Source organism: Buceros rhinoceros, unplaced genomic scaffold, assembly GCF_000710305.1.
Source record: "Buceros rhinoceros silvestris isolate BGI_N320 unplaced genomic scaffold, ASM71030v1 scaffold3247, whole genome shotgun sequence".
NCBI classification, from domain to species: Eukaryota; Metazoa; Chordata; class Aves; order Bucerotiformes; family Bucerotidae; genus Buceros; species Buceros rhinoceros.
The window spans coordinates 472-13,797 of NW_010421393.1; the positions used below are offsets into that span (position 1 = coordinate 472).

The 13,326-nt window shown below is 37.2% G+C and overlaps 1 protein-coding gene across 1 annotated transcript in view; it reads left to right on the plus strand.

The window, feature by feature from the left end:
- Positions 1-6,232: 6,232 nt before the first annotated feature.
- Positions 6,233-13,326, plus strand: part of LOC104496496 (E3 ubiquitin-protein ligase UHRF2-like) — a gene marked incomplete at both ends in the record, with an annotated part of 14,601 nt that continues 7,507 nt past the window's right edge. The window contains 2 exons of the mRNA XM_010139626.1: positions 6,233-6,342; positions 12,723-12,909. Coding sequence (XP_010137928.1) covers positions 6,233-6,342; positions 12,723-12,909 — 297 coding nt within the window. The remainder of the gene's footprint in view (positions 6,343-12,722; positions 12,910-13,326) is intronic.

Consider the following 13,326-nt stretch of genomic DNA (forward strand, 5'->3'; position numbering starts at 1 on the left):
ATAGAAATAAAGTTGAACTAAAACCACAGCTAACACTGTCCCATTTGTATGTGCCTTTGTATTTTCATGATAAACCAATGGTTGTTGAATATTCTGAAAATAATGTCTGTTTTTCTGCTTGCATACAGTACAAAATGAAAGAGCCTCTATGTAATTCAGCGCAACCTAGCAGAATTTGGCCAGATTGTCAATGCAACATGCTGTTACATGCATCCACTTTAATATCAAAGCTAGTTAGTTAGTGAATAGATAATGAGTTAGCGAATATATCGAAGTGAATGTCTCTCCATAGTTCTGGGTTTTTGAGATAGATTTCTGTAGAGATTGTTACTATAGCACATATTTAATTGTATAGTGATTTTAACATTTTGTAATTTAATATTTTTGTAATAAAAATCGATAAACGATTATTCATGAGCTCAGTTCAGGAACGCAGTTTCTCTTGTTTCAAAGGCAAAGAAAGGTGGTTTTAAAGAAACAGTCCTTGCTTTTGAAAGTGTGTACTGAGTAAGTCAAAATACAAGTTCATGCAGCTATTAAATGTGGAAGCACAGAAGTATAAAGATGCAATGAAATGTTGTTGAAACATATAAACTAGACATGAACAGTAGTGGCTTACCACTTCTAGGTGCATGACAGCAAAATTTCTAACAAGTATTTTGAATGGTAATATTGAAAAGATTGTATGTTTCTGAAGAAGGTATCCAACTTTTTTTGGCGTGGGAGAAAATAAAAGGTTGCTGGCTAAAAGCTTTGCAAAAGCAGATTAGAGGCTGATTGATCATAAATGGTATGGAAAAGATAGGTACTGAAAGTGGTAGTAAAACCGTTGGTCCTGTTTTGATTTTTATATTGATCACTAAATAAATCCATACATTTAGAGAGCATATCCAACATTATATACTGTAAGATTTTTTTTGTGATTGTGGCTGTTTCTCTGCTGACCTGGACAGTACCCTTTGACAGTAACCATAGAAGCTGACAAATGAATTAGTTGTCTTTGGTAAAAATGACTTAGTGTAAGATTTTGCTTTTAGGAGGCCTCAAGATAAATTGTCATTGGACACTTTTCCTTACAATTCTTTGTGTGCATATAACCTTTGTTATTTTTTGAATAGTAATTTTTTCCTTTATTCAGTATTGTATTTTGACTCTTGGTGTGTGTTGAAATATTTTTCTCTTAATTTCAATATGGTAAGTGATAAAACCAGCAAATTCCAGACTGTAACTGAAATTGTTAACTGAATCTGTCAGCCTATAAGTATTGGTTGAGTTTACGCGGTGTGGTAATTGTCATCTAGCGGTTTTTATTTTCTTGAAGGTTGACCTTTGAAATATCCAGGCCTAATGCCCAGTTGTCATACTTCTAGTCAGCTGTGATTATGTATGCCTTTGCAACCTGAGGTTTTAAAAAAAAAACAAGTGTGAGTGGAAAAAAGTAGAGACAGAAGTTTCAGCTGAAGGTTTGTAATCTGGCTATGGCTAACGTACCTAAAAGGAAAGCTTGTAGTAGGAATCCTGCTGTATTGAAGGTTCTGGCTTTATTTTGGGATTTGGTTTCTTTAAAAGGTTGAGTGTACTTACATCAAATACAAATTCAGTCCCATTTACTATGCATAATATATTACACAAGATTTTTTTTTTAATCTCGTTTTTGGTATGGCAAAGTGAAGAAATGAAGAAAGATCATATTTCTTATGTATATTTGACAATAATATAACCACAATTTTATTATATAACCATAATTTTTAAGACAAATGGTGTGTGGTCTGATCATTATTAAAGCTATCGTACGTGGCAGAAGAATTAATCTTTTAAGAGCAACTAGCTGTGCAGAGATTTTTTAGCTTTGGTAAGGCTCAACCATTTATTATTAGCCAGCATTTCTCATAATGGTAGTTGATCTTCCTCTGCAGTTCCAGCTGTGCAATGCAGCTGTGGCATTTTTTGGAGCATACCAATTTTGTAAAGTTATTTAATAGTATTTGATTGCTTCTTATGTAACTCCTAGCAGAAAATAAGATGTTTGCTCTGATTCGAATACTGGATATTGCTCAGGAAAAACTTAGTCTGAAAGTTCCTTTCTCAGTGCCCTTATCCCAAAGGAAAAATACAGGAGATGCCCAAAAGAGAAGGAATGTCTACCAAAACCTAGTATGTGATACAGAAATGATGAATTCTATTTTATCAGTTCCCTCTAGATATGGGAATAGTATTGCTTATGTCACTAGGATTGCAGGACTATGCTGAAAACATGGTTTTACCAATTGTTACCTCCACGCAACTGATTATCTTTTTTTTTTAATTTTTATTTTGACAGTTGTGTGTTTCCTAGTATTAATTAGAGGGTTTGTTTTATGTAGCTAGTGTTACCAAAAGTATGCTGCATTTCAGCACTTTGAGTCTGGGAGAACATACACATAATTTTTTTTAAATGTTGATAGGAAAAATCCAAGCTTCTGCATAGTTGAGAAAAAACTTTTTCTATGGTGCCTTCTAGAACGCTAATATCATTGAACCAACTTACAAATCTTTCATGGTATCTTTCAAGAAAACAATATGGTAATCATTGTAGTTAAAAGTAATTTTAATAATTTAAATTGGCACCAGTGGAATTTTGTCCTTAAAAAAAAAAAATTCTCCTGAGCTTAGGTTTGGTTTATTTCCCGGAGATACAAGTAGCAGTAACACAAGTGTCTGTGGATTTGTGAGTACAGGTTTATGGTATTCTCCTACCTTCCTTCTTGGCTGAAGACTGTGCAGAGAATTACATGTGATGAAAAGCTTTTTTTACAAAAAACAGCTACCTTCTAAATTTCTGGGGAAAATGCAGTCAAAAGGAGGGTAAATTAAAATAAAGCAGTTGTAAACAATAAGGTAGCATAGAGAGAGGGGAGGAAATGTTGCAGTTTTTTCCTGTGTGCAGTTTTGCTCATATTAGGGATAGTGTATTTAGATTACACAGTGTGTATGTAGGTACACTGCAAGAATTGGGGAGAAATACGCTCTGCAAATATGCTGAAATTTGTCTGAAGTGTACAGGAATTTGAGAATATCTCTGTGTCCTACGACATGTTTGTAGCTGCTGTATTGAGACTGTCACTATTGTTTCTTTACAAAATTTTTACTTAGTAAGTTTTACGCTTCAAATTTTCTGTAGGCACAGATGTAGCTGTGTACTTACTAATGTCCAACGTATTACTCAACTTTACAATTATTTCAACTTTTCCATACAGATCTGCTTAATTTTATATCTTTTGCATTGTAAGTACACAGGTATGCAAACCAATGTGTATTTTTTTATATGAAATTAAAATTTCACGTTACTTAGGTGAAAGAAGGTGGATTCTATATTTTGGTTTTAAAATAGATTCACTGCTTTGAGTTATGGTAGAAATAAGTTCTAGAGGAATCAAGCTGGACAGGCAGGCAAGCAATAGCATATCTAAGGAAGGTCCTAATCTAGCTACATTTATAACATTTAAGAGTGTCAGGAGATTTGTTTTGGTTTGACTTTAAATAATCTGTAGGGCAGTTAGAAGACTTTCTGAGCTGGAGAATATAAGCAGGGAGACCTTGATGCTTTGAGAAGCTCAGTCCGTATTTGTTCATTGGCTTTTCCTGCCAGGGATTATGTTTACAATTTGTTTTTTCTATTCTTGAATGTATAGTACTTTTGTGACTGTGAATTAGTGGGTATGTGTTGCAGATAATTCAAAGTGTCTTTGTATGCCACTTGCAGAAGAGAGAAGCTACTCCTCTTGCCTTCCCCGCAGAGGTGTACTGGCACCCACAGCCCTTTTAGAGGGGTAGTCATTCTTGGGAGTGCTTTTCTAACTGTTTCAGGGACAATTTTCGAGTTAAATAGTTCACTTTAAACCAAACCTGAAAATTGTGCCTTAAGTAGAGCTGCAGTTTTGGTTACAGCTGAAGGAGTTTAAGTGCTGTAGTCATTCACAGACTGGACGTATCTCCATAATCTTATGTAGTCAGAGGCATACTTCACTGTAACGGAAGCTGATGTCCAGAGTTCTTAGGGTGGGTGGTTGAACCATGTGGTCTCATCCAGACTGAGGTGCAGAAAATCAGATCTCCTGTGTACACTGTGCTGTGTGGAAGCCTAAATTAATCTCAGCGGCGTTAACCACAATGGCCGGAACAGCTTTTAAGTAATGCCCTCTAGGGTGCAAATGAAGATTCTCTTAATCACAAGAAGATTTTCCTGGTCGCAAAGGAAATTGCTCTCTGTCTCGTGGATGTATTTGCATTGGTGTAGCATTTGTAGGTTCAGCTGAAATATCTCAAGTCTTTGAAATTTTCTAGCATTTGGTGTTTATGCATATGAAAAAATGAGAAGTGTTTTCCCTTCAAAAACTGCGACAAAGAAAAAGGATAAAAACAAGTAGAGAGCCAGTGTAAACAGCTGTTGGTTCAAGACATTGAGTCCTCTCAGCACCGGTTCCATGGAGACCTAGACACTGCAGTGCTCCGAGCCACCAAAAGTGTTTTGTTGCCTGTGGTTTTTTTCTTTACTTAGTTTTCTTCTGCCTTAGTTAAGTTAGCATGTGGCAGTTCAAGAGCTGGAGTCAGCACAAGGGAAGTGGTAGGAGCAGACAGACATAGAACAGGGAGCAACAGATCCCATACTGCAGCCTGGTGTTTCTGGAGGTGTTCTGTTATTGCAGTTATCCTTATTCAATATGGACCCGATACCTTGTTTCCTTACCTATTTAGAGTTTGATTTAGTTTTGCAGCCTAGATCTTTTTATAGAGATATGCTGTGGCTAACTATCTTCAAAAGGATTTTTCAAGTCACCTCTGTAATTGTTTCTGATAGGTATTCTACCGATAGAGCTTAGAAGACTTGTTCACAACATATTCTCAGTCTTTTCTATGCTCTAAATATTTGAAAGAAATGTAACGTTTTAACTTACTGGTGGTCTTCACCTTGAAAATAGTCTCTGCTGTGGCTCACTGAACATTTTAACTACAAACATCAGTCTTGGTAAAATGTTCAACTTCATAATCTTAATTCAAGCTGGTCCCTATTCATTTAGTTGCTTGTGTCATTTCAGATTTTGAAGTGTTTTTCTAGAACAAAAACAGGGACTGTGTGACAGAATTAGATTAATTTTTGAAGAGGAGAGTTCAATAAACCCAAATCTCCTTCAAATTTTCTTTTTTTTTTAATGGCTGGGTCTCACCCTGCAAGAGATAAAGCTCTCCAACTAGTAAATTCCTTTTTCTCGTGTCAAACTACTCAGTTTTGAAATCGTTAACAACTCGTGATTCAATGAAATCAGTGAAGCTATGCTCAGTAATTAATATTTGCAATTCGGGTTATACTGAAAATTCCTGCTTAGTTCTGGACAAAGTAGTAAATTGAAAATGGTATGAGAACAGGCAGTTGAAAGCGGCGGAGTGTCATCCTGAAGAGGAAAGAAAAGCAAGTGTTTTAAAACTATTGAAGTTTCTAACGGCCTTTTCTTCCTAGATACATTTACATCTGAATCAGAATTTTAGTAAATAGGAAGAGATTATAGCAAGAGGAGGTGAAAACCTTTGCTCTACATGTAGCATTTCCTAGTCTTTCAGTATCAGTATTGTGGAGTCATTCGTTACTCATCACTGAGATATGGTGAACAGACTTTGCACGGAAACCTGACATTAACAGGACTACTCACAGTACATAATTCAGTATTATACATGTCTTTGTAGGATTGGGTGTTAGGTGTCCAAAACATTTCAAAGTCATAGAAGGGCTATTGAAACTTTCCATTGCTTTTCTTTCTCTGTGGGTTCCAAGTAATGTCTGTTATTATAAGTCACATTTCTGGTTAATTTCTGACACTATACTTTTGTAATAATGGTTCATATGCTATATTCAAGAGGATATGATTTTCTCTGGTCTGCTGTGTTCAGCCAAAAAAATATTTTGAGGTTTAGAATTATGAAGTTATGGATGGCTGGCAATAAGGATACATTCTGTGCCAGGCTGTCTGAGGGAAATGGAGTAGTCTTTTCCTTATGCAAGTTCTAAGTATGTGGTTTGGTTTTCTTAGAAGTTACAGTACTAGACTGAATCTTGTGTGTGAATTTAAATAAAGTATCCTACCAGTGATGAAAACCAGATGCTGTTTAGCTTTATATCATTGCTTAGGATTCATAAAGTACAGAATCTAGGTCTGAGGAACTAAGTTGAATGTACTTCTTATTCTTTTCTGTTTTTCAGAGGCCCAGAAGACACAATAAATGATTGTAAAATCCTTTTTATAGAGGAAATGTACAAGATTGAAAAGCCAGGAGCCTATCCATTGACATTTGGGGATGGAGATTTCAAAAGTATGCTTTTTTACTTATTTTAATAGAAGTACAAATTGAATTATATTTCTTTAAAAAAAATAGAAGGATCAGCATGCAGAGGAAATAATTATTTTATGTGTTCAGTAAAATAATAACACAGCATCCATTTTAGATTTCTATTCTAAATGTGTATTTAATGTAAGGTGGGTCTATTACTTGATATATTTAGAAACTGGTAACATAGTGCAGTCAGTCATAATGCAGGGAAAAAGGGCAACAGCTGATGATGTTTTGAATGAACTGTGCGGAGTGGATTCATAGCCTCCGTTAAGTTCCTAAACAGGTGTCCAGGTCACCAGAACTGCTATTACGATTGACATGTCATTTAAGCTTTTAATGAATTCATAAATGCTAAATAAAGAATCACTCTGTAATGACGCATGTTAACCCCGTGATTATGTCAGAATTAAAACCCAAGAGATAAGGAACTTTGTGCTGAAACTGCTTGTACTGTGAAAAAAAATGGGTAATTAACATGTGGATTATTGTTTGGCTCTGCATGACCTTCTTAAAAAATAGCTATGCCATACCTCCTTATTCTCCCCACAACCACAGGAAGGAGTTAGTGGCAGCTTACCTAAAAAGTAGTGACATTTTATCCGAAGTTTAAAAATATATTAACGTTAGGAGTGATAAATGTTTGTGATAACAGCACTGAGAGATTGGATTGTAGCTCTACTAATATGTATCTATAAGATATTGTTATATATTGGACTACTGACTCCAAGGTAATTTTGCAGGACCTTTGTAGCTTTCAGTACACAAGAACCAGTCTGATTACTGTTTATTTGCTGTCATCAAAAAACCCCAGTTTTTCAGAGGAGTAAATACCATTTGTTGTATTTTGGAAAGTAAAAATGTTAATTTCTGTAAATGAAATTATCATAATTAATTTTTCATTATTTGTGATTTCCTTTCTTCAGATTACTAAAAATTAAACTATGCATTCTGTTTATTTTTTCTTGGTTACTTTAAAGGTTTTTTTGCAATATCTTAAAGTGGTTTTAATTTTAAAATTGTAGTATGAGAAATTTAAAAACCTACACGTACTACATTGTACTTACATACCTACTTATTTTCCAAGTCTAATTTTTTAAGAAACTTTTTAAAGGGTATATAGAATTATTACAGTTCATTTAGTTCTTCCTGCAACTGGTGGATAGTGAATTAAATTTTAAGATATTGTGTGTGTGTGTGTGTTAAGGAAATGAATGATTACTATATTGCTGACTATATGAAATTGTCTACAGTGGCACCATTTAATCTAATATGATTTATCATAGAATCATGCATCATTTAGGTTGGAAAAGACCCTTAAGATCTTTGAGTCCAACCACTAAACTAACACTGCCAAGTCCACCCCTAAACTATCTCCCTAAGCACCGCGTCTCCACATCTTTGAAATACTCCAGGGATGGTGACTCAACCGCTTTCCTGGGCAGCCAGTTCCAATGCTTTACAACCCTTTTGGTGAAGAAAGTTTTCCTAATATCCAACCTAAACTTCTGGTGCTGGTTGAGGCCACTTCCTCTGTCTTATTGCCTGTTATTTGGGAGAACACGCTGACCCCCACCTCTCTACAACCTCCTTTCAGGCAGTTGTAGAGAGCAATAAGGTCTCCCCTCAGCCTCCTTTTCTCCAGACTAAACAACCCCAGTTCCCTCAGCTCTTTAATTTCACTTACAGCTACTTCCCTCCTGTTTTGATAGCTATTTACTTACTTGTAACCTCTTTGCTTACACTACTGACATACTATCATCTATGCAGAGATTTGCACCTCTGTGTATGTTTTGTTTCATTCCGTTCCTTGTCCCCTTCTTATTCCTTTCATGATATTGTTTACAAACCTTCATAAATAAATAATACAAAAACATAGTATTTAAAAATGGAACCCTGAAAACTTAATTGATCCGGCAATTTAGCCCGATTTCTTGTCTTTTACCTGCTCTTTTTCCTGAGGCCAACGTTCTCACCTCACTGCCCTTTTCACTGCTGTTCACAGGGTTCTGATTTTGTAGTCAAGTGTCTTGCCTTTATTCAGTTGTACACCGTGCACATCAGCTGAGCTGTAAGCTGTAAGCAGCATACCCTTTACCTGTGGACTGTACTGACATCCCTGTTTGTACTTTGTATTTAATTTTTTAAAATTCGTGTGTGTACATCCATAAACACACACACACAGCTGCATTAGCTTATATGCTATGAAAAGTTGCAGATTTTTTTGTTACGGTAACAGCAGATAAAATTCGAAGAATTGACTGTGGTGACTGTATTTTTGTCTATGTTAAGGTACGGTTCACTTCCTTTCCAAAAGATAGAATGTCTGCTTTGGAAATAATATTCATCAGATAAACAATGTAGACTACATGTGCAGAAAAATTGTTACACCTTGAGCATGGCCATACATTAGGTTTTGTATGTGTAAATTAGATAAAAACGTGTATGACATGTCAATCTGTATGTTTAGGAGTTAGAGTTAAATATAAGGTAGAAATTTTCAAATTATTAAATGGCAATTATTAAATTCTGCAGCCTAGGAAAAGAGCGGGGCTAAACCTATTAGAAAATAGAAAACTAGGAAGCAACATATGTTTCAAATATTTATATGCAAAACAGAAATAACCTAGATATCAATATATTTCTTTCACCAAACCTCAGATTTGTGCTATGAACATGAGCTACCCCTTCCTGCAAAAGAAGAGAATATGGAATAATATATCCAACTAAACTCTATATAGTGTTGGTAGAGGTGAACAGATCTGTCTTCATGTGACCAATAGTGCAGATTGAATCAGTGCATTTGACTTACAACATGGCTAAAGCATAAATGTGAAAAATAGAAGTCTTGTCATGAAAATGGCAGCATGTAGTTTGTTTGTATATTGAAGAAAGTTGAAAACTCCAGGTATTGTTTAACTGAACTAAAATATGTAGACATTTTCACTTTCCCCCCTTTTTTAAAAATGTATTAATAACCTTTTACCTAAGAAACTGGTTTTGTAAATGAAAACAGTAAATTAATATGAGCCTAGAAACCCAAGAAGCAGTAAAAATGTGCAGTTTCTCTTTGCCTACTCTTTATTGGATGGAGTAGACTAGTGAGTTTCTTTAGGGAGTGCTCAGTCATCACTTTTAACATTTTTAAAGGGGATACCAGTTACCTGGGATTTCTTCAGTCTGACTTGCCTTCAGTTGGTGAAGGACAAACTGTGAGTTTCACCTAGCTAGGCTGGACCCACTTCACAAACCCGTCCAGGTCTCTCTGGATGACATTTCTTCCCACTTCTGTATCAACTGCACCACTCAGCTTGGTGTCATCCACAAACTTGAGAGTGCACTCCGTTACACTCTGTGTCACTGATGAAAGTATTAATTATATTGGTCCCCGTATGGACCCTTGAGCGACGCCACTCATTACTGGTTTCTCCTTGGGCATTGAGCCACTGGGTGAGGACTAGCCACTCTTGCGATGTGGCCATCCAAGTCCTTATCCATCTGATAGTTCATCCATCAAACCCGTATCTCTTCAATTTAGCAACAAGAATGTTGTGAGGGACCAAATCAAAGGCTTTACAGAAGCCCAAGTAAATAACATTCATAGTTCTTCCCTTGTCCACTGATGCATTCAGTCCATTGTAGAGGACGACTAGATGAGTCAGGCGCAATTTGGCTGTCTTTAGTAACCTCCCTGTCTTCTGTATGTCTGACATGTCTTCCAGGAGTCACTGTTCTGTGATCTTACTTGGCAGTGAAGTGAGGCTGATTGGTCAGTAATTCCCAGGGTTCTCAGTTTACCGTTTTTAAAATTGAGTGCAATATTCCCTTTCAGTCAATGGAGTCTTTTCCTGATGGCCATGACTTTTCATGTGATGAAGAGTGGCTAGCAACAACATCAGCCAATTCCCTCAGGATCCTGGGATTCTTTGTCTACTTAGGTTATCCAAGCAAACTAACTTAAAGTGAACAGATAAGCTATACAACTTCTAAGGGCAGCAGCTTAGGCAATGACTCATGGTGAAGAAAGATAAAAAATAAAGCTGAGAGAAGATGGAAGCTGGACCTTGAATTTTATTATCATGCTAGTCAGAGAAACTGGGGTTGGTTTTCCATATTTGGGTTTTATAAAATTCAAGTCTTCCTTAAGAATGTATCAGAAAGACAGTAGTCCTTTAATATGAAAAAAAAAAACCCCTGTTTTTTTCCTAAGGGTTAAATCTTGGGAACAGGCAAGGATTTGTTACTTGTGGTCATCATTTCCCATCATATTCTCATCCAACTCCGCCTCCTTTTCCTCCAACTCCGCCTCCTTTTCCTCCAACTCCGCCTCCTTTTCCTCCAACTCCGCCTCCTTTTCCTCCAACTCCGCCTCCTTTTCCTCCAACTCCGCCTCCTTTTCCTCCAACTCCGCCTCCTTTTCCTCCAACTCCGCCTCCTTTTCCTCCAACTCCGCCTCCTTTTCCTCCAACTCCGCCTCCTTTTCCTCCAACTCCGCCTCCTTTTCCTCCAACTCCGCCTCCTTTTCCTCCAACTCCGCCTCCTTTTCCTCCAACTCCGCCTCCTTTTCCTCCAACTCCGCCTCCTTTTCCTCCAACTCCGCCTCCTTTTCCTCCAACTCCGCCTCCTTTTCCTCCAACTCCGCCTCCTTTTCCTCCAACTCCGCCTCCTTTTCCTCCAACTCCGCCTCCTTTTCCTCCAACTCCGCCTCCTTTTCCTCCAACTCCGCCTCCTTTTCCTCCAACTCCGCCTCCTTTTCCTCCAACTCCGCCTCCTTTTCCTCCAACTCCGCCTCCTTTTCCTCCAACTCCGCCTCCTTTTCCTCCAACTCCGCCTCCTTTTCCTCCAACTCCGCCTCCTTTTCCTCCAACTCCGCCTCCTTTTCCTCCAACTCCGCCTCCTGTTGCCTTCTCAGGTTCCTGCTGTTGCCTCCTGTTGCCTTCTCAGGTTCCTGCTGTTGCCTCCTGTTGCCATCTCTTCCTCGTTCACCCCCTCCTCTTCATTTTTCTTCCTGTCTCCTCCTCCTCTTGCCTTCTGTTGCCTCCTCCTCCTCCTCCTAATGTCTTTTGGGTATTTTTGGCAAAGATTATGATGAGAGTAAACTTGTCTGTCCTTACCACACTGTCCTTCTAGGCCAATTGCCCTTTGGAATAGACACTTTCAAACAGTTCAGAAGTTCCTTAGACAGCTTGTCTATGGACTGAGCAGAAAATTTATCCCAAATGTTGGTATTTTAGCTGTTTCAGTTTCTGGACTTACATAACCTGTGGTTATTTTTTTCTTCCAGAATGGTATTTGAAAGAACATTTTCTGGCCCGTTCTAAACTTTAAGAAGAATGTTCTATTATCTCAGTTGTTTAGATTCTCCAACTTCCTGCTTCCAGCTCCAAGCTCTCAAATAGTCTTTCTAGTCTTCCTTGTATTCAAAGCCAATTCCTTCTTTCAGATAAAATACTATTTCTAATATTATAATTCACTCTATTTCTAAGTGTATTAGACTAGTTTAAGCTCAAATTCACTTCCATGGCATTTCTAGATCACCTTTGCACAGAACATACACAATTTTTTTTTATATAACATTGGAATTCTTTGGGCTGTGATCAGAGTCTCTTCTGAAGTGTTCTCTCATTTCTCTGGATCCTCTACTTGTTTCAGACATTTCTCCTGTAAGTGCTAATTCTGCTACAAGTACTCAGTGTTTCTTCCTTATCCTCTTTCCTATCTAGTATGGGCTACTAATTGTTTTCCTTTTGTATGAAAGCATTTTTTCGTGATTGAGGAACCAATGCCAATGGCTTTGTTTCATGAGTCCAAATTTCCAAATGAGTTGAGAAAGAAAGCTTCTTTACCTGTTAAACTAAACTGCTGCTGTGAAACAGCTGGCGATTTCTTTACCTTTTAACTAAACTGCTGCTGTGAAACAGCTGGCGATTTCTTTACCTGTTAACTAAACTGCTGCTGTGAAACAGCTGGTGATTTTGGCTTGTCTGTGGTCTCAGACTGCTACTTCTATCCATCTGTAAATTTAAGGGGAAGAGATCACTTCCAAATTGTAGTTTCGTCTTCATGTTATGAATTACCTAATTGGAATTTCTTCACAGCTGTATTTAAGACGACTCCAACTAGAGATTGTACAAGGCTGTGTCTGTAGGAAGAGTGCAGGTAGCGTGTTGGGAACAAGAGGGGAGAAAATAAGAGAAGCTGCTGATTATTCATTTTCTTTACTGCTTTTTTATATAGCAGAAGAAATTGCATTAGCCTAGATAGTCAAGTGTTCATGTGCAGAAATACTCTTCTCCTGTAGATACAGTAATGCACTTTTCTAAGATATGTGACATTTGATTTTTTCTTTGTTTTTTTCACAGGAAAAAGTGGCCCTGAATGCAAGCACTGTAGGGCTGATCCAGATAAGGAGTGCCGTTTTTGTTCATGTTATTTGTGTGGTGGCAAACAGGATGCTCACATGCAACTCCTGTGTGATGAATGTAACATGGCCTATCATATTTACTGCCTGAATCCTCCCTTAAGCAAGATACCAGAAGATGAGGACTGGTAAATATACAAGGATGATTTACTTACCTATATTGCCATTCTACATATGGTACCCTTTTGTTATTTGCACCTTGTGAGAGACAATAATGAAGGATTTTTATCAATTCTGCTCTTTTTCATCCATCTACTTAATGTAAGACTCACATTCTCTATCAAAGTAAGTATGTCTTACAATAATGTAAGACTCACATTCTCTATCAAAGTAATTCTTTTAAATCATTCACAAAGGATTAGTAGTAAGCTTTAATGACGATTATGGCATTTCAAAACTGGTGTGTTCATTGCTGTTTATGATTATTATGATCTTCTGTGACATTATCTGATCTGATTGTGTTCAACAGTGGTTGTTCCTCAGTCTTTCAATTCTGTTTAAGCTTCACTGCTTGAACGATTCTTACACTCACCCTTCTCTTTCCC